At 43.1% G+C, this 18,629-nt stretch overlaps 1 protein-coding gene across 1 annotated transcript in view; it reads left to right on the top strand.

Moving 5' to 3' along the window:
- The first annotated feature begins 1,212 nt into the window (after window positions 1-1,212).
- SLC9A2 (solute carrier family 9 member A2) overlaps window positions 1,213-18,629 on the top strand; it is a 36,868-nt gene continuing 19,451 nt past the window's right edge. Inside the window, exons 1-3 of the mRNA XM_048857358.2 lie at window positions 1,213-1,599; window positions 9,757-10,220; window positions 12,873-13,123. Coding sequence (XP_048713315.2) covers window positions 1,335-1,599; window positions 9,757-10,220; window positions 12,873-13,123 — 980 coding nt within the window. The 5' untranslated portion in view covers window positions 1,213-1,334. The remainder of the gene's footprint in view (window positions 1,600-9,756; window positions 10,221-12,872; window positions 13,124-18,629) is intronic.

The raw sequence follows: 18,629 nt of genomic DNA, 5'->3' as shown, positions 1-18,629 counted from the left end.
AGTAAAAAATGTATTCCATAATATTGGGGTAAATCCTGGCCACTTTGAAGTCAATGGCAAATATCTTTGAAGTTAATGGCCTTCAGTGAGGACCAGATTTCCCTGTCATGTGCTCTGTATAACCGATTCACATTTTAAAATCTATTTAAATATATTGTAGTGAGTTACAAGAATACATTGGGACTGCTTTTGTAGCTAACCACCTGTAAAGCTCAATGTCTTAGGTCCCCACCCTGCAAACGCATATGTATGTGCTTTACTTTAAGCACAGGAGTAGTTAAAGTTATGTTACAGTTCAGCACATGCATACATGTCTGCAGCATCAGGCCCAGTTACCAGGAGCCAGGCTATAGGGGACTCAGACATAGGCAAACCTCTAAAATAGCCGCGGGTAGCTTGTTTTTCACAGATAAGGCATGCATATCACTGTCTTAAGATCTGTTAGCCTGGGACCTTCCGGGGCTAGGATCAAATGGCAGGTGTTCTGCTAGGAGGCTAGAAATCTCTCCTTTCAAGCATTGTGGGGGGCCAGGAGACATCACCAAGGGTGGAGGGGCATAACTGAGTACCTTCTGTCCCCGGCCTTGGGTCAGTGTATTTATAGATATTGGGGTGCGGGTGGGGGAGTTCCACATTTCCCTGGCTGGTTGATTTCTCAGAGTCAGCACTGGCAGATGAGGGAGGGTTGGGAGAAGCTGGGAGCGCTGGGAGAAGTGGGAGGAGGCCTAGTGGGCAGAGTGCAGGTGAGGTGGTCCCAGGAGGAGGAATCAGTGGCAGGATCCTGGGGCAGGTGGCAGAAGGCTGCCGTAACTGCAGCGGCCGGGGTGGGGCTCTGCCATGCGGCGCGCACAGATCGGGCTGCCTAGCGGCTCCCCCTTTCCCCACTTGTCCCCAACCCCAGCTTTTGGGCGGGGTCCTTCCTGCCCAGCCAGATCCGGAGAGCCGGGGCTGACTATTTCCTGGGCCCAGCCGCACCTCGCTCGCTGCCGCGCCGGGAGCGGGCTGGCCCCTGGGAGCCGGCGGCAGGTGCGCGGTGGCAGCCAGCGCCCCGGTGCCCGGGGCGGCCGCCGAGGGGCGTTGCCGGGGCGAGCGCAGGGCTGGCCCTCGGGCAGAAGCAGGCGGCCGGGGCAGGAAGGGGCGAGCAGGGGCGTTGCGCGGGGCGAGCAGCAAGGGGGCAGAGGGAGCGGGCGCCTCTGCGTCGCCCCGGGGCGGGGCGCATCCAGCCGGCTCCTCCAGAGCCCGGGGAGCGAGGCAGCAGCGGCCGCGGGTGCCCGGCCCGGCAGAGGGGGGCTCATGCTCTGAGTGGCAGGGCGGGACCCTGACCAGCCGCCCCCATGGGCTGCCGCTGCCCCCGGCTCCCTGCCGGGCCCCTGGTCCTCCTCCTCGCCTGGCTCCTGGAGCCCGCCGCGGTCTCTGCCTTCTCCGAAGCGGCGATGGGCATCGCCAGCTCCGACCCCGGCAGCTCAGGGACTCCGCAGCCGCCGAGCGGGACCCCCTTCGAGGAGACCCGGGTCCACATCTTCACCCTGGACTATCCGCACGTGCAGATCCCCTTCGAGATCACCCTCTGGATCCTGCTGGCTTCCCTGGCCAAGATCGGTGAGTGACCCCGGCCCGGCCCGCGAGCCTTGGGGCTGGCACCGATGGGGAGGCTGAGGCTGGGCGACTGCCCCGAGTCCTGTGTGAGCCAAAGGGAGCTTGGGTGGGAGCCCGGTCGGCGGGCGGGTGGGGGCAGTGCCCAGTGCACTTCACCGGCGGGGGAAAGCTGCCTGCAGGAAGCTTTACCAGTGTGGCAAAGGGCGAGCCTTGCAATGCACGCTTTGCCTGTCTATTTCGCTGTTAAAAACAGGCAAATATATGGGTAGATAATGTGGCTCTCCCTGTCTGTTTATACGCTGAGGGCTAGTGAGAATGCAAACACATAAGGCTACTGCTCACTCAGAGTCCCAGTACTGTTCAGAAACCCCTGAAAAGCAGAGAAAGTCCCCACGATATGGCTTCATTTATATATGCATTCCCTGATTGTTCATTTGGCAAACACCCACCTAGAGTCTAGATTTTAACTTAACCGTGGCTTTCACTTTGACCCTGCTGGTTTTTTAAGAGGAACAGTGAACAACACTGATTTACTAAAACAAATGCAAGTCACTGTGAATTACCTTTCAGTGTGACAAGTTCAGTGAAAACTGCTCAGATGAAAGATAAGGTGGATGAGATAATACATTTTATTGAACCAGCTTCTATTGGTGAAAGAGACAAGTTTTGTAGCTCTTCTTCGGGTCTGGGAAAGGGCTCAGTGTCACAGGTAAATACAAGGTGAAACAACAGATTGTTTAGCATATTTAAGGAACTTTTCCAAGTGAAGTGTCCCTTTTACACCCCTTCATGGGGAGAATGGAAAAGAGACAGGGAAGGCAGCTTGTGGGGGGTTGTTAGTGAGTTATACATTGTTGCAATTAACTGTAAATCCAGCATCTCTGTTCAGTCCTTGATTTGTAGTGTCTCGCAAAGTTATGAATTAAGCTCCCAGGCTAGTCTTTTGAAGATGTTGTGAAGATTTCCTTTGAAAATGAGGACTGATAGGTCAGGTACAGAGTGGTAGCTGACTTTTAGAGTTACTGACAAGTGACCATTAGATTTTCTTCTATTGCTTAGTGATGTAATTTGAAGCCTTTGGCATGATTTGGCTGACCGTTTTTTTGCTTCTTCGAGAGAACCAGTATGAAGGAGAACATTAGATTAAACTACCCTTAGAAAATGTCCCTCATAATAGGGCTCAACAAAACGTAAAGCTTAAAACATTTGGTTGCAAAATATTAAAAATGTAGCACTAAAAAAACGAATAGTTTCATTCATCCTTCTGTGTATACATGAAACACATTCCCTAGAGTCTCTAGATACATATTTACAAGAAGTCTATGAACACTGTATTCCTTTCCACAAAATATTACACTAGGTAATGGTAGGCAATTATATAATTTATCTTTAATAAAGAATTTCAGCGAAAGAAAATCGATGGCAAGGGACTGATGGAAAGCACACAAAAATGTTAATCAGTGTGGATTAAGCCTCCCCTTAGAATTTTTTTTTTTACCACTCAGCTGTGTCCAGGGAATAGTCTCTGAAAGATGAGGAGCACTGAGTGGTTAGAAAGGTCATTCATTCTCTGATGTGGGAAAAGTTTGTATTGCATAGTTTCACGGTGTTGTCTTCTGTTTATTCGGGAAATATATTTTTGTTTTTAAATTAACTGTTTTATTTCTTGTTACAATAAAATATGAATTTAAACTAGTAACAGAGTGATCTGGAAAACAAAGGATTTTAGGAACTGTGTAAAAATCAGTAAGACCATGTATAAATGATGACATTCTTTTAACTAGGTCTCTTTCTAAGCAGTCCTTGAGAATCTTAGCTTCGAAGAACCTCCTTTGAGGAATAAATGGGAAAACATAACATTACCATGTTTGTTTGACTTCAAATGCCTTTTTTTTGTATCACACATTTCACTGAAAACTATGAATACATTCATGTGGATAACTACTTATTGAGCCAAATTAGCTATCATTTACTTGTCAAACTTTAGTCTTCTACTTGTGAAATCTAGATATACAGAGCCACATTGTGCTTAGTAGCCATATAGCTCTGCTCCTGCAAACACTCTTAAGGCATGTGCTTAACTTTAAGAATAGTCTCCTTGACTTCAACAGAGCTACTACAATTTACACCCTTCCAATGGGACTACTTATATGGTTAACCTCAAGCATGTACATAAAGGTTTGCAGGTTCAGGGCCTATATATTTAATTTTGATATATAGAGCACCAATGTATTACAACTAATCACCTGATATAAACACATGCCATTCATTTTGTATCTATCTCTCCTCATTTAAAAGAGTACTGTAAAGTTGATTTAGGCCAAAATTTAGGTTTTGTAATAAAAAGCCTTGCAGAAGCTAAGACCAATGGAAATATTTTGGTGATTATTTTTATAATTCCAATTATGTCATTTAAAAACATAAATATTCTGGTGGACTGTTTGCGATCCAAATATTGCAGTACTTTGCTAATGCTTAAGAGTCCAGAAGGTGAAAAAGACTAGTCTAATTTTATTTTCTAAGATGAATGCAATGCAAAAAGTAAACAAACAGCATAAACTATGAGAAGTAAATTAGATTTTAAAAACTCTTTCAGATACAATAATCAAAAGCTTTATCAGTAATACAGAACATTGCTTTATTAAAAAATGCACTAAACAGTAAGACCCTTTCAAAAGTTACTCAGGCTCATAGGATATGACCAGATTTTATAACCTCTCATTGCACATGAACAGAACTTCATGAACCTGAAGGCCAAGTATATTTAAATGTGGTGTTATTACTAGAGCTGGTCAGAATATTTTTGACTTAATGTAGTGTTGTCAAAATATGCAGTTTTGTTGAAGCCAAAATGTTACGCAGAGAACTTGTCGATCTCATCAGTGTTTTCATCTGGAAGGTTTCAGAGGGTGGGGGTGGCTTGTGGTTACTGCAAATCAGAGAGAGTAAGAGAACCCAGAATCTAAAACCTGAGCTTTCTGAGTGAAAAATGGGCATTTTGACACAATGCAGTTTCACAAAAGGTTTTGTTTTGTTTCAACACAGAATGAAAACAATGGCTTTTTTCAAAATGATTTTTAAACTATTTACGTTACCAAAATGTTTGTTTTTATGAGCAATTCCATGCATTTAAAAAAATCAGATTTTTTAAAATAAAAAAAGTTATTGAAATGATTTTCAAAAGTTTTAATTTTAGAGAGTCTATTTCAATAAGGCATTTGATACTTTTTCTGATAAGCATTTTGAAAAATTCCAGAAGAAAATTCATGACAAATTAAAAAAAACCAAAACAAAACAGAAAAAATGGGTACACTTTGAACTCTTGGCAATGAAAACAACTTTAATGTTTCAGTTTTTTCTGAAATTAGCTTTTTCATGTCCCACCAGCTTTACTTTGTATTAATAATAACTATGGGGTTTGGCCTAGGGGGTAAAATTTCCAAAAGGGGGCCAGAGAAAGTGTGAGAATGACTCTGTAGCCTAGTGGTCAGTGCGCTCACCTGGGAGAGCAGGTTCCAGGTCCCTGCTCCAATGAATATTTAAATATTTTATACAAAGTGGGCCTATGCAGTCATTCTTACTCTCTCTGGCCCAAAGGATACTTAATTATTTATACCCAGTGAAACAGCTTCTGGAGGAGAAATTGATAGAGTACCATCCCAAATAGCTCTATAGGCCAGTGATTAAGGCATTTCTGGGGGAGATCTGGCTTCAGACCTCTGCTTCAAATTAGACAGGGGGGGATTTGAACTCCCACATCCTGCTTGAGTGTTCTAACCACTAATAGAGCCTCCTTCTGGATGTCTTTTGTGTGGTGTAGGTGTGCTCTGAGAATGCCTACCAGATTGGACCCCCCTGGCAGGATAGACAGGGGAATGCTTAGTTTGAGAATCTGCCAGAATTAAGCTGCTGAGCAGATTTGCAGTGTCAGGACTTGGGTGGCTTTGCACATTTGCACCAGCAGAAATTCAGGCACCTCCAAGGCTAAGTAGCTGAGCAGGGGTTTTGAAGATCTAAATTTTGTACTTGGGCATCTGAAGTGGCAGTTAGGCACCTCAGTCCCTTTTTGGATCTAGCCTATCACTTTTGGAAATGGCCTTTAGGCTCCTAAATCACATGGGCACTTTTGTAAATGTTACCCCAAATCTCATATAACCAGCTTTCAATATTTTAAGTGGCAGTAATAGCAGTATGACTACGACTTGGAATTTTCATTAATTAAAGTCTTTCTTTTCAGAGCTGACATACTGAGGTGCAGTTTCCATTGTCTTCTGCTAGTTTCAGTAAACCTTGCCCAATGTCTTTGCATACCCATACTATATAGTTCCACTTACCGTGCCATCCTGTGAAAATACAGATGCACAATAAAAGGTAATTCATGAAAGCTAGGAGTTGCCAGCTCTCCACCCTGATGCAATAAAAGGCATAGTTATGGTTTTATATTACCTGTGCAGAATCCAGGTGTCAGAAAGAAAAATTTTGATTCAGTTGACCACAACAAGCACGCAGGGCTATAACTAGCAGGAAAAATTGGAATCCTTCTGGGAGGAGCAAGCCCCAGAAACCTGTGAAACTTGACTCCAGGGGTCCGGTGGGATTTCACTCTCTTTATTGGAAAGTTTGGTCTTCTATCATGGCAGAAACCAGTGCGAAGCATGACAATTCAACATGGAACTGATTGGAAGGTGCAAAACACCACCTACGGTCCCCAATGGCTCGTTCTCATGTCCCTTAAAGCCCTTACCGGTGGTGACCAGGCAGCAAACTGGAGGTGTCCTAGTGCAGGTGGTACTGAGTGAGTTTGGCAGCTCTTCCACATTCACTCAGATTCTTATTCTTGAAATAAAAAAAAAAAATCTGAATTTACGTGCGCTAGATATATTTTGGAGGGCAAACTTGCTATATCGGCGCCCTGTAATAGAAAAAATAACTATGCTTGTGCCCTTTTAGTTTAAAAATATCTTTATGGTGTATAATAAAAAAGGCCTGAAAGGTTTTTGTTTGCAGTTTTTTTCTGTTTGCTTTTTACACAAGAAATTCAGACATGGGGCTTGTCTAGACGCACAGTTAATATTGTTTGAAATGGGAGTAGATCAGAGCGCACTAGGGAACTTTTAGTGCACGGTACCAAGATCCACACAGACGGGTAGTTTGTAGCATGCTAGCATGACTTAGATTTACAGCCCATCTTGCCACACACTCGCTGTTCATCAACCCATGCCCTTTGTCTACCCTAGAAGACTCTATGGTGAGCAGAAAACTAGTGAAATATGGTGTTATAAGATCAAAAGCTGGGCAACTGATGCCTGGTGTGCACAAAGGTTTTGTATCAAATTAACTATATTGTTTGTGGGTGTGAGTTTTACTGAAATAGTTAAATCAGTACCATCTGGAGTAGAGATGCAGTTATGTCTCTATAAAGGCATCTAAGGCCTGGTGTACACTAGGAAATTAGGTCGGTATAACTGTGTTGCTCAGGGGTATGAAAATTCCATACCCCGAGTGATGCAGTTAAACCAACCTAACATGTGGTGTAGACAGTGCTAGGTTGATGGGAGAATTCTCCTGTTGACCTAGCTGCCACCTCTTGGGGAGGTGGATTCCCTATGCTGATGGGAGAACCCACCCTGTTAGCATAGGTAGCGTCTTCACTGAAGTCGTTAGACAAGTTTAGACAAGACCTTATACTGGTTTAGCTTATTCCCCTTCCTGTATGGGAATAGCTATAGAAATATAGGGCCCTTTATCCCAGTGTAACTATACCCACAGTAGGGGGATTGTACTGGTTTAACTATACTAATATAGTGAAATTGGTACAATTTGTGTGTGTAGATAGCGCTGAGACGGGAAGGGATTGAAAGTCAGGCTGTTTAAAAAATGGTGTGTATGTTAACAGCCATTAAACTTCAGGGACTGAAGAACACTTTCTGGTTGTATTTGTTAAAGGTTCAACTTCTCCATCTCTTGCATTAAAAATGAGAGGGGCTACTAAAGAGTTCCCAACAGATCCTTCAGCGAAGCCAAGTCTGATCAGACTTGACATTCTTGATATTTTGGAGGAAAAATGAAACAGAAGAAACACACTTGCAAGGGGGAAAAAAACCTATTTTCTAAATACGAGTCATAAGCACTGACTCCGTGGGTGCTCTGGGGCTGGAGCATCCATAGAAAAAAAATAGTGGGTTCTCAGCACCCACCAGCAGCCCCATGGATCAGCTCCTCCCCCTCCCCCAGCACCTCCCACCTGCTGCGATCAGCTGTTCAGCGGGGTGCAGGAGGCACTGGGGAGAGGGGGAGGAGCGGGGGCAGGAAGAAGTGGGGCTGGGGCAGAGCGGGGGCAGGAAGAGGCAGGGCGGGAATGGAGGTTTGGAGGAAGGGGTGGAGTGGGTGTGGGGCCTGGGGTGGAGTAGGGGTGGGAAGAGGCAGGGTGGGGGTGGGGACTTGGTGGGAGAGGTGGAGTGGGGGCAGGGCCTGGGGCACAGTAGGGGTTGAGCACCCCCCTGGGAACTGAGGAAGTCGGCGTCTATGGAATGAATTCACAAAATGTAACATGAGGTGTCAGAGGCTCATTAAACCCTGATCTAGAGCCCATTGAAGAGAATAGGAGCCCTGCCATTGACTTCAGTGGGTTTCAGTTGGGACCTAAATCGGTTTATATTACCATATGTTCTAAGTGTGGGGAGTCAGATGATGTTTACTACCACATTCAAAGTTTACTATATTTATGAATGGCAAAACCAATTTAAAACCATTACAATGCTTTCCAGTTAGCCAAGAATTGTAGACCTTATGGGTGGGCTTGTTTGCTCTTGATTTTCAACAAGCCCTATTTTCCATTCATAAATAATTACAGGCATTAAATATAGCTAAGGGTGGTATGGAAAAGACTGGCATCTGCCGAACCTGAAATGTATCCTTGGTGTGTAGGAGGTACATTCATGTCAAATCCTAAAAGCAAAACTGAACTGTCTGGATGCCTCAGACAGGGCCGGATTAACTCTCCTGTGGGCCCGGGACTGTTAGATTTTGTGGTGTCCCTGTATACAAGTCTTTTTCCTGGGAGGAAGTTTGGTGCAGGAGGGGGCTGGGGCAGGGGATTGGGGTGCAGGATGGGGTGCGGGGTCTGGGAGGGAGTTTGGGTGCAGGAGGGGATTCTGACCTGGGGCAAGGGGTTGGGGTGCAGGATGGGATGCATGGTGCAGGCTCCAGTGGGGAGGCGCTTACCACAGGTAGCTCCTGAACGGCGGCTGGTGGCGCAGCAGGGCTCAGGCTGCCTGCCTGCCTGCCATAGCCCCACACCACTCCCGAAAGCGGCTGGCTGCTGGCACGTCTCTGCAGCCCCTGTGGGGAGGGGGGCAGGGGGTCGCTGTGCACTGCCTGCGCCCACAAGTACTGTCCCCACAGCTCAGCTGCGGAGCCGTCTCCCCACTGCCAGGGGCCGCAGAGATATGCCAGCAGCCAGCCACTTCCAGGAGTGGTGTGGGGCCGCGGCATGCAGACAGCCTGCCTGACAGCCCCTTTTAGCGGCCTGGAGATCACTGCCTGTGATTTATTTTTGCAGGGCCCACTTGAGTTGGGGCCCTGGTCTGCAGCCCCTAAAGCCCCTGCCTTAATCTGGCCCGGGCCTATAGGTTATGAAACCTTTATGTCACCACTGAAAGTCTCTTCCAAGAATTTTTCTATGTATTTGTACAGCAGACAGCACACTGGGCATTCAATAGAATTGTGAAATAATGAGGCACTAAGGCCCAGATTTTAAGAATTGCGAATGCAAAATGTTAAGTGGCTTCTTGCCTAATTAGAGTGCACAGTTACCACAACTGGTAAACTTATGCACAAATGTCAAGTCAGATCTCTTTCTGCTCATTTACATGTGTATTTACTGCATGGTCTGGATTTGCCTGGTGAATGGGTGGGTTGGGAGATGGCTATCAAATCTACATATCTGCCGAACAGGGCCAGTATTCTATCTCCACCTCTTGCTGCACAACAAGATTATGTGTGTTTGTTTTCTGCTTCCCTGAACATTTCTTTGAAGTGAAAATAAAGTTATCATGTGATTATTATTTCTTTAGTATAAAGAAGAAAATAACATGATATGCTCGTAGATTCTGGAGAAGTAACTATTTTACTTTCTTGTGTTTTGAACTCCCCTTGAAGGCTTTCATCTCTATCACAAGTTGCCCTCGGTCGTGCCTGAGAGCTGCCTCCTTATTCTGGTTGGATTACTGCTGGGTGGAATTATTTTTGGAGCCAAGGAAAAGTCCCCACCTGCAATAAAGAGTGATATTTTTTTCTTGTATCTCCTTCCACCGATTGTACTCGATGCCGGATATTTCATGCCAACTCGCCTTTTCTTTGAGAACTTTGGTACTATATTCTGGTATGCGGTAGTGGGAACACTCTGGAATTCTATTGGCATTGGGCTTTCCCTCTTTGGAATTTGCCAGATTGAAATATTTGGCTTGACTGATATCACTTTGCTGCAGAGTCTGCTCTTTGGAAGCTTAATTTCAGCTGTGGATCCTGTGGCAGTGCTGGCTGTTTTTGAAAATATTCATGTCAATGAACAGCTTTACATCCTAGTGTTTGGAGAGTCTCTGTTGAATGATGCCGTAACTGTGGTAAGTTACTATATAAACAATTACTGTTGCTGCTACATGACCACATGGCACCATCATGCCATATGTCTTTCTATCTAGTTGCCATTATCTACCGAGAGCCAAAGCCAGTTTATCAAATTCGTTCTTTACACTAGACCTACATGTTAATATTTAATGGAGGCATATAAATTTTTCATAGATTTTAATGTATGAAGTTTTTAGGTATTTATCATTGAATTTTTAATAAAAATTCAGAGGTTTTCCCCTGATGCAGAAATGTCTGTGTGGGAGGGGAGGAGAGAAGAGGTGCTCAGTATGAATTTTCATGGATACACCCAGAAAGAGTGCAAATCACATGGAGACTACAAGCACAGTTTCCAATTAGTGCTAATTTGATTTGGGCGCCTGCCCAGTTAGAGCTGCACTGAGATCACCAAATTATTTCCTATAGGACACCAAGTAGCTATCAGATGTCTAATGATTAACCAGCTGAGCTGAATTTCTTGTGTTGACCTAGAGATGAAAGTCTGCAGAGTCCATTACCCTTTCCCTGAGCCATCCACTTCCCCATGTGTAAATCCGCTGTCACTGTATTTCAAATATTACTGGCATTTATTCTTACCTGTCCTTATCTTTCCTGAAATCCTTACCCATGCATAAATAATCTCCTGTTATCATTCCTGTAATGTCCTGTTTTATGATCAATGTAACTCCAGTTTTCCACATGTCACAAGGACCAGACAGCTCCATGAATTGGAACCATCTCTCTCTCTTTTCTCCATTACTGGCTTCTTAATCATCTCATGCATGCATCCCATGAAGTGAGCTGTAGCTCACAAAAGCTTATGCTCAAATAAATTTGTTAGTCTCTAAGGTGCCACAAGTCCTCCATTTCTTTTTGCGGATACAGACTAACACGGCTGCTACTCTGAAACCTATTCATCTCCTAATTCAACAAAGAGTTGTCTTCCCGATTTTTAAACTTTGAAAGGATTTTCTCCAGTCTAGGTCACTGACCTCATCTCCCCCATCCACTCTATCTGATCCTTCAGTATTGGCCATTTTTCTTTCCCTTCCCATGATCCTCCATAGTTGGATCACTTACGCTTCCCAATCTACCTGATGTTATGTCCTTCCAAGCCACTGACTCACATCCTGTCTTTAAAGCTTTTCTTAAAGCCTGACTTTTCTTCTTAGTTTATAGCTGAGGCTCTCTATCCATGCCTATGATGTTATTAGGCTTGGCCAAACACAGTACTGCAAAAACAGCGCAGGCAAATATTAATTCCAATTCCAAATGGCTGTTTGGTTCAGACATGTCTATGCCTGTCTTTATTTACTCTTAACAATCATTCATGCAAAGACATTTCTGTTTGCATGAATATTTGGGGAATGGCTGTTCTCCGTGTTTATATGGAGCCTTCTCATTGTGTAATTGTTTTTATTGAAAACAATCACTCTTCAGCATCTAACCTAAACACAAATGAGCACACTTTGCCAAAAAGCCCACTGTTTCTGAGGCCTGAAATACGTGTGCCATGATCAAAATGACACTGACTTCCACCCACCATTCTGTGCATACACAGTGGTGGTGCTGTAACCAGACTGCAGATCTTTGATACAGTCTTCATGTTTGCCTACCTGCTGCTAAAGAGAATCATTTATCACAGAGGTTTTGAGCCTGTAGGGGTCAGATATAGAGGACACAATTTATGGACCTACCGAATGAGGCCAACAGACCTCATTCAGCAGATGAACCAACCATGCTAACAACTTCACCTTGCAGCTCCTTTGAGGTCTCTTGTTGGTCGTTTTTAGACATTGTTTGGGCTTCTATTTTTATCCAGAAATGTTTCAGAGTCAGAATACCTGCGGTCAATGGGAGTTTATAATCAATTCAGTTCCGCTTTCGAGCCCGTGAGAGTTTAAAGATATCTGAATGACTGTTAGAAGGCCCAGTATCTTGGCACTGGGCCTACTTATGGCTTCTGGTCATGATTTTGCACAACTCTAATCAGTTGATTGTATTCAAAATATAACCCAGGTGATCACATTCCATATTGTTCTAAACAGAAGTTGGCAGGAGCGGCATTGTGGCCATTTAGGGTTTGCATCTGTCACAGTTCGGCTGAGCAGATATGTTGTTTTCAGACCTGTTGTCCCACAGCCTCAAATGTCTAATGAAATTACTTGATTTGACTGGTGATCAAACAAATCGTTCTTTTTTTTTTTTGTCCCCGCGAAAATGTGAGTCTGGAAAATATTGCCTCAGGCAGGGAACATGTGAAATTAGGAAATCTGAAAATGATTGGCAGCATAGATGGGACACAGGAATTTCCATCAATCTGGAGAACTTGGTTTTACTCTTGGTGTGGCCACTGACCTGCTGAGTGACTTTGATCGAGTCAGATGGCCTTTCTGTACCTCAGTGTCTGCAAAATTAATCTGCAAAACAGGAATTTTGATATTTACACCTCTTTGTAAAGTACTTTGAGATCTATGGATAAAAATAATATATAAATATATATTATAAGTATATAAGTAGCATATTTTTAAAGTGAATTCAAGGTAAAGACAAAAATACAAAGTCTTCCATTAGAATGCAGGACTACAGTGCCACTGAGAGGAAATGGGAAGGCTTTTGAAAAGTAATGTGCTTTCTTTTCTCCGTAGGTCCTGTACAATTTGTTCAAGACTTTCTGCCAGATGCACACAATTGAGACCATTGATGTATTTGCTGGAATTGCTAAATTCGTTGTAGTTGGGATTGGTGGAGTGTTGATTGGAATCTTTTTGGGATTTGTGGCAGCATTTACAACCCGTTTCACCCATAAAATCCGAGTGATTGAGCCACTTTTTGTCTTCCTCTACAGTTACTTGTCATATATAACAGCTGAAATGTTTCACTTCTCAGGCATTATGGCGTAAGTACACAAAAAAGGTACTTTAGTAATAATAGTACCAAATGGCAACGCAAAATGAGACATCAGTGAGGGGGCTAGATTCTGCAGCCTGTACCTCACAACGAGTAGTAAGTTATTTGAATAAGTACTGTTGAATGGAGACAATGCTGTTCCATTAATGTTAAATGAAAAAACTTTCATTTACTAAATTGGGAGTAAGATTAGGACCAATGGGAGTAAGAATTTCAGAATCTTGTTCTAAAGTGATCTTATAATAACTGTTGATCTTTGCTTCTTGGGGCTAGATCAGTGGTCGGCAACCTGCGGCCCGCAGGCCGCATGTGGCTCATCAGGGTAATCTGATTGTGGGCTGCGAGACATTTTGCTGACGTTGACCATCCACAGGCACGGCCCCCCACAGCTCCCAGTGGCCATGGTTTGCCATTCCCGGCCAATGGGAGCTGAAGGAAGTGGCGGCTGGCACATCCCTGTGGCCTGCTGCTTCCCACAGCTCCCACTGGCCAGGAACAGCGAACCGCGGCCACTGGGAGCTGCGGAGGGCCATGCTTGCAGACGGCCAATGTCAGCAAAATGTCTCACGACCCACAATCAGATTACCCTGATGGGCCGCATTTATCCTGCGGGCCGCAGGCTGCCCACCACTGGGCTAGATTCATAAAAAAACGTAGGCGTGTTGACATTGAGGGTACGACTACACTGCGATAAAAACCCGGGTCAGCTGATGTGGGCTTGTGGGGCTCAGGCTGTGGGGCTATAAAATTGCATTGTAGATGTTCAGGCTCTGGCTGGAGCCCAGGAGCTGAGACCTTCCCTCCTTGCGGGCTCTTAAAGCCTGGTCTTCATCTGAGCCCAAATGTCTACACTGCAGTTTTAAAGCCCTCCAACCTGAGCCCCATAAGCCACAGCCAGCTAACTTGGGCCAGCTGGGGCTGTGATGTGGGTCTTTTATTGCAGTGTAGACATACCTTGAGCATCAAAATGCCTACTTTTAGGTGCCTAGAAAAATCATTGGAATTTTCCAAGCCAGAGTTTGCCACCTAGGCTCCCTATATAACTGGCATGGGGCTGCAGTGCACATGCAGAAACATAGGCACCTAGGGAACTTTTACTGCAAAAAATTAGGTGCTCAGCTTGTTTAAATGCCTACAGGGCTTGGAGGCAGCTGAGCAGGGGCCTTGTGAATCCCAGTGGCCATGTTTCTTGAATTTAGACACCTCTAGTGGCAGTTAGGCTCCTAAGTCATTTTGTGAGTCTAGCCCTTGGGGGGGTGGGGTGTAATTACATATAAAAATAATATTTTCTGTGTTATTTCTGACAGATAAAAGTATTGTTGTACTCCCCTATAGCACTTCACTAGGAAGAGCTAAGTCACCCTCTCTGTACTGCATAAAATGACCTGTAATGACCTCAGTTTTAGAAAAGACCATCATGACATCAAATAAATTAAAACAGTTTATTGTAATTCCAAGCAATATTGTGTAAAGAACAATCTTCTTTCACCACTTAAGTTTTGCATTGTTCTTGTGACAACCATGAGGCAGTCAGGTTTTAGAAGTGATAACATTTTATGAAACTTAAAAGTTACTACTTAGTATCTCTAATACTTGGTGAAATTGTTGTTGTTTTTAGAACCTTTTCTAGTATCTGATTGAAGACAGAATTGTTTATTTATCACTGGTGTGGTAATTTAAGTTTTTCCAGGGCCAAGAAGCAATTAAATGGGGAAAACAACTCTAATTATTTAAGTACTATAAACATAGAAATATTCTCCCCATCCCCAAAAAGAAGAAGAGAAAGCAGCGGGAGGCAGACTAATGGACGTAAGGAACTGAAGGGTGCATGTGTTTCTTTGTCAGATATGAACCGAAATAAAGTAATATACGAATCCAATTTGACCTAGTTCTGAAATGACCCATCTCTTCCACTGGTTGCTATTCATAGCATTTGTGTGGTTTCCAGTTTCCTTCTGTTCTTAGTGAAATGTCATTGACAGCATGTACTTAAAGGGCTTCCATATCAAAAAGGGTAGTGAAGCATTATATAAAAAAGTCATAATAGTTTGCATGAAAATGCTGAACTGGACATTGTGAGCCTAATATAAAACTAATTACAGTGCATGTCTCCTAATGTATAAATGGAATAAGCACATGGGGGAAGAATAATACTGAAAGTATACAGCTGTATCGATAAATATTCATTACTATGACAGCCTTAGTGTCAGCATGTGATTGGTCCCTGCGTGGGTATGAAAGATGGAGGCAGTGGTAGGTAGTATTATTACTATTCCAACTATGTGACCACAATATATTTATCATCAAAGGTATCTTGAATGTGTTTTTACTCTGAACTTGTTTCATATTGTTAAATATTTTACTCCTAGCCATAACATGCCATATCCACAATACTGTGCTCAGTCATTTCTGGAATAGATTAATAATGATCATTCATAGCCTGACCTGTGGGCCCATTTGGGGAGCAAGTTCCCTTCCCCCTTTATTCTTCTGTGGTGTCTACTTGAGCCTTCCGGTTGTGGATAGGGTAAGCAGACACTGTGCATCTATTTTTCCTCTCTCCCCCTTGAGAATATGGACAGAGGGTCTCTGGGGGCAGTGCAGTTATGCATTGCCCCATACACTGGGCAGAGGGCAAAAGCATATTCTACCTCTTAATTTAATAAAGCACAAAAAGCATATAGTGTATGGCATTGAAATAAAAAATGTACTAGCAGGTCCAGGTTTTCCTCTGTCATCTATTTAGTCATCCTGAACAGCAAAGACTAGAAGGTGTGGGTTCAGTCCCACATCAGGACTTGGGCTCCACAGTGAGTGCTGACCCTGCAGTGCAGTACTTGGAGAAGACAGCACTGCCAGACGTTTCATCATTTGTAGAAGACTTTAAACCCGGCCACTTTTGTCTATTTGCTGTCTAGACAGAAGTTATGAAATATCAGAACAGTCCTATAGTGTATTATTTAGAAAATCAGAATATTCTCTGTTTTGAAAATGAGGTTGAAAGTGGTGTTTACTCTATCATTCAGGTAGAAGTCTTGGATCCTTACATTGTGGGGAAAGGTGGTTGACATGTCTGAAGCATACATGATAGCTGCAGGTGCCAGAGATGATTGAACAGTGAATCACTGTACCAATGCAGATGGAAGGCTGTGTACATTTAATTTAAAACATGCTGCTTCAAAGATTAATTTCAGATTATTTTCAAAGACATTCTTCTCCCCGCCCCCCAGCTGTAGGTTTTCATATATCACAGCCACTTAGCCCTGAACTTCTAAAATCCAGATTCCATTTACCTGAATGGAAGAAGAAAAGGAGTACTTGTGGCACCTTAGAGACTAACAAATGTATTAGAGCATAAGCTTTCGTGGGCTACAGCCCACTTCATCGGATGCATAGAATGGAACATAATTTTTTTCTCCTGCTGATAATAGCTCATCTTAATTAATTAGCCTCTTACAGTTTGTATGGCAATATATATATATATATATATATCTTCTTACTATATGTTCCATTCTATGCATCCAGTGAAGTGGCTGTAGCCCACGAAAGCTTGTGCTCAGATAAATTGGTTAGTCTCTAAGGTGCCACAAGTCCTCCTGTTCTTTTTGCGGATACAGACTAACAGGGCTGCTACTCTGAAACTTGAATGGAAGAAACACTGAAACTGACATATTAAAGTTGTGGCACTGGTAAATTACTGGAAAGGAAAATGCAGCATTATCAAATAAATAATATCTATTGACCCTGTCTCCTCACCTGTGTGCAGCTGTGAAACTGATTGCAGTCAGAGGAAAAGAGGAAAAAAAGGAGTTAATGCCTTTTCCTTTTAACCAAAATATCCCATGCAACATACTTGTCATGGGGACAAGTGATTCTTGAAACAGCCATTTATAACTCCTGGCCAGATGACTCATCAAAAATAGTTGGTTGTAATGGATTAATCATCTCCTAGATAGTCCCGATTAGAGTGTTCTCCTCTGAAGGTGAGGACATGTATTACGCTGTAATTAGAGCTGGGCCTGAATCAAAACCATGAACGAGAAAAAGTCGCTGTGGAGCTGAACTTTTCAGGCTAGTGCCACCTCAAGTTATACGGCTACATTTTCTATTTATAATTTTTAGAAGGGCTGTGAAACAGCAGAACTATTAATGTGTTTCTTTTTTTGCAACAATGAATGAACAGCCTACAAGAAACACGCACTGAAACGACCGTTAAGTTTAGTACGTCAAAGAAACTTGAGGATTTAATACAGAGCTCTAGTTTATTCCAGCCACAACAAAACCTGCACTGTTAGTGCAAGTGGTTTTACATTCGTCAAAGGGAGACAAAATACAGTTTGATGGTAATCAGTCCTTTATTCTTTTCCTGATTTTAACATGGCAGAGTCAACAGTCTGAGGGCAAAGAATGCAGGAGCTACATGTAAATTGGATGTGAACAGGAAGTACAAAACAAAATGAAGAGAACACCCAGGCTTTCCCACTTGCAGATTATGTTGATGATATTAACCTCCATTGGAAAGAAAATATTAAAATAATATTTGTACTTTGCACCTTTTAGAAGTTTGGTAGCTATCTTGTAATTTCATTTTGCCAAATGAAGAAACTCACATAGGATTTTTTTGTTCAAACAGAAGTAACTAATCTAAAGAGCTATCAAATGCAAAATTACACATTGACTAATTGTAGCATATTCATCATTTGAAGATTAATGAAGATTTTTAGCACGACTCAATCCCTGTACATTACTGCATTAAGTCAGTTACTGACATTCAATAAGCGAAAGTAATATTGTATTGGAAAAAAATATAAAAAATGAGGATGCTGTCCCTTTAAATTTTAGTGGTTAAAAATATGAGATGTATTAAGTTACAGAGGGACAAATTAATCTGGTGACAGATTCTTTTCAGACATCCGCACACAGAGTCTCCATTAGCTCAGGATCCAAAAACAAACTGCTCCAGAACTGGCTGACTCACCCTGGAGTTGCAGGGCTTTCCTACATGTCTGTAATCATGATAAAAATTAAGTTTAAGAGGGTAATCAATAGAATCTAACACTTCATTTCATTTTCTATTTAGTTTGTACACTGTGATGGCCAGGCTTCCAATAAATCAGAAAGCCAGGAAGGTTTCAGAGTAGCAGCCGTGTTAGTCTGTATTCACAAAAAGAAAAGGAGTACTTGTGGCACCTTAGAGACTAACCAATTTATTTGAGCATAAGCTTTCGTGAGCTAGGAAGGTGAAATATTATATTGCTTAGACACCCTTCTTCACATAGCCTTCTGGGATTTGTCTCAGGCTAACCTTAGTGAGTCCTGGCAAAAGACAATGGCTACATTATCATGGACAATACATTCAAGCTAAACCAAAGGTGTTGAGGGGGGAAGAATGAGATCTTCACCCATTCTTCTCTGACAGGTCCTGGACTGTCATGACGAGCTCCTCTTTCCAAAGAGTCCCTCTGTAGGGACCCAGAGGACTACATCCTAGTTTC

The sequence above is a fragment of the Caretta caretta genome, chromosome 1 (genome assembly GCF_965140235.1).
Source record: "Caretta caretta isolate rCarCar2 chromosome 1, rCarCar1.hap1, whole genome shotgun sequence".
Lineage (NCBI taxonomy): Eukaryota > Metazoa > Chordata > Testudines > Cheloniidae > Caretta > Caretta caretta.
The sequence above is the reverse complement of the archived record's forward strand: the minus strand, read 5'-3'. Positions and strand labels throughout refer to the sequence as shown.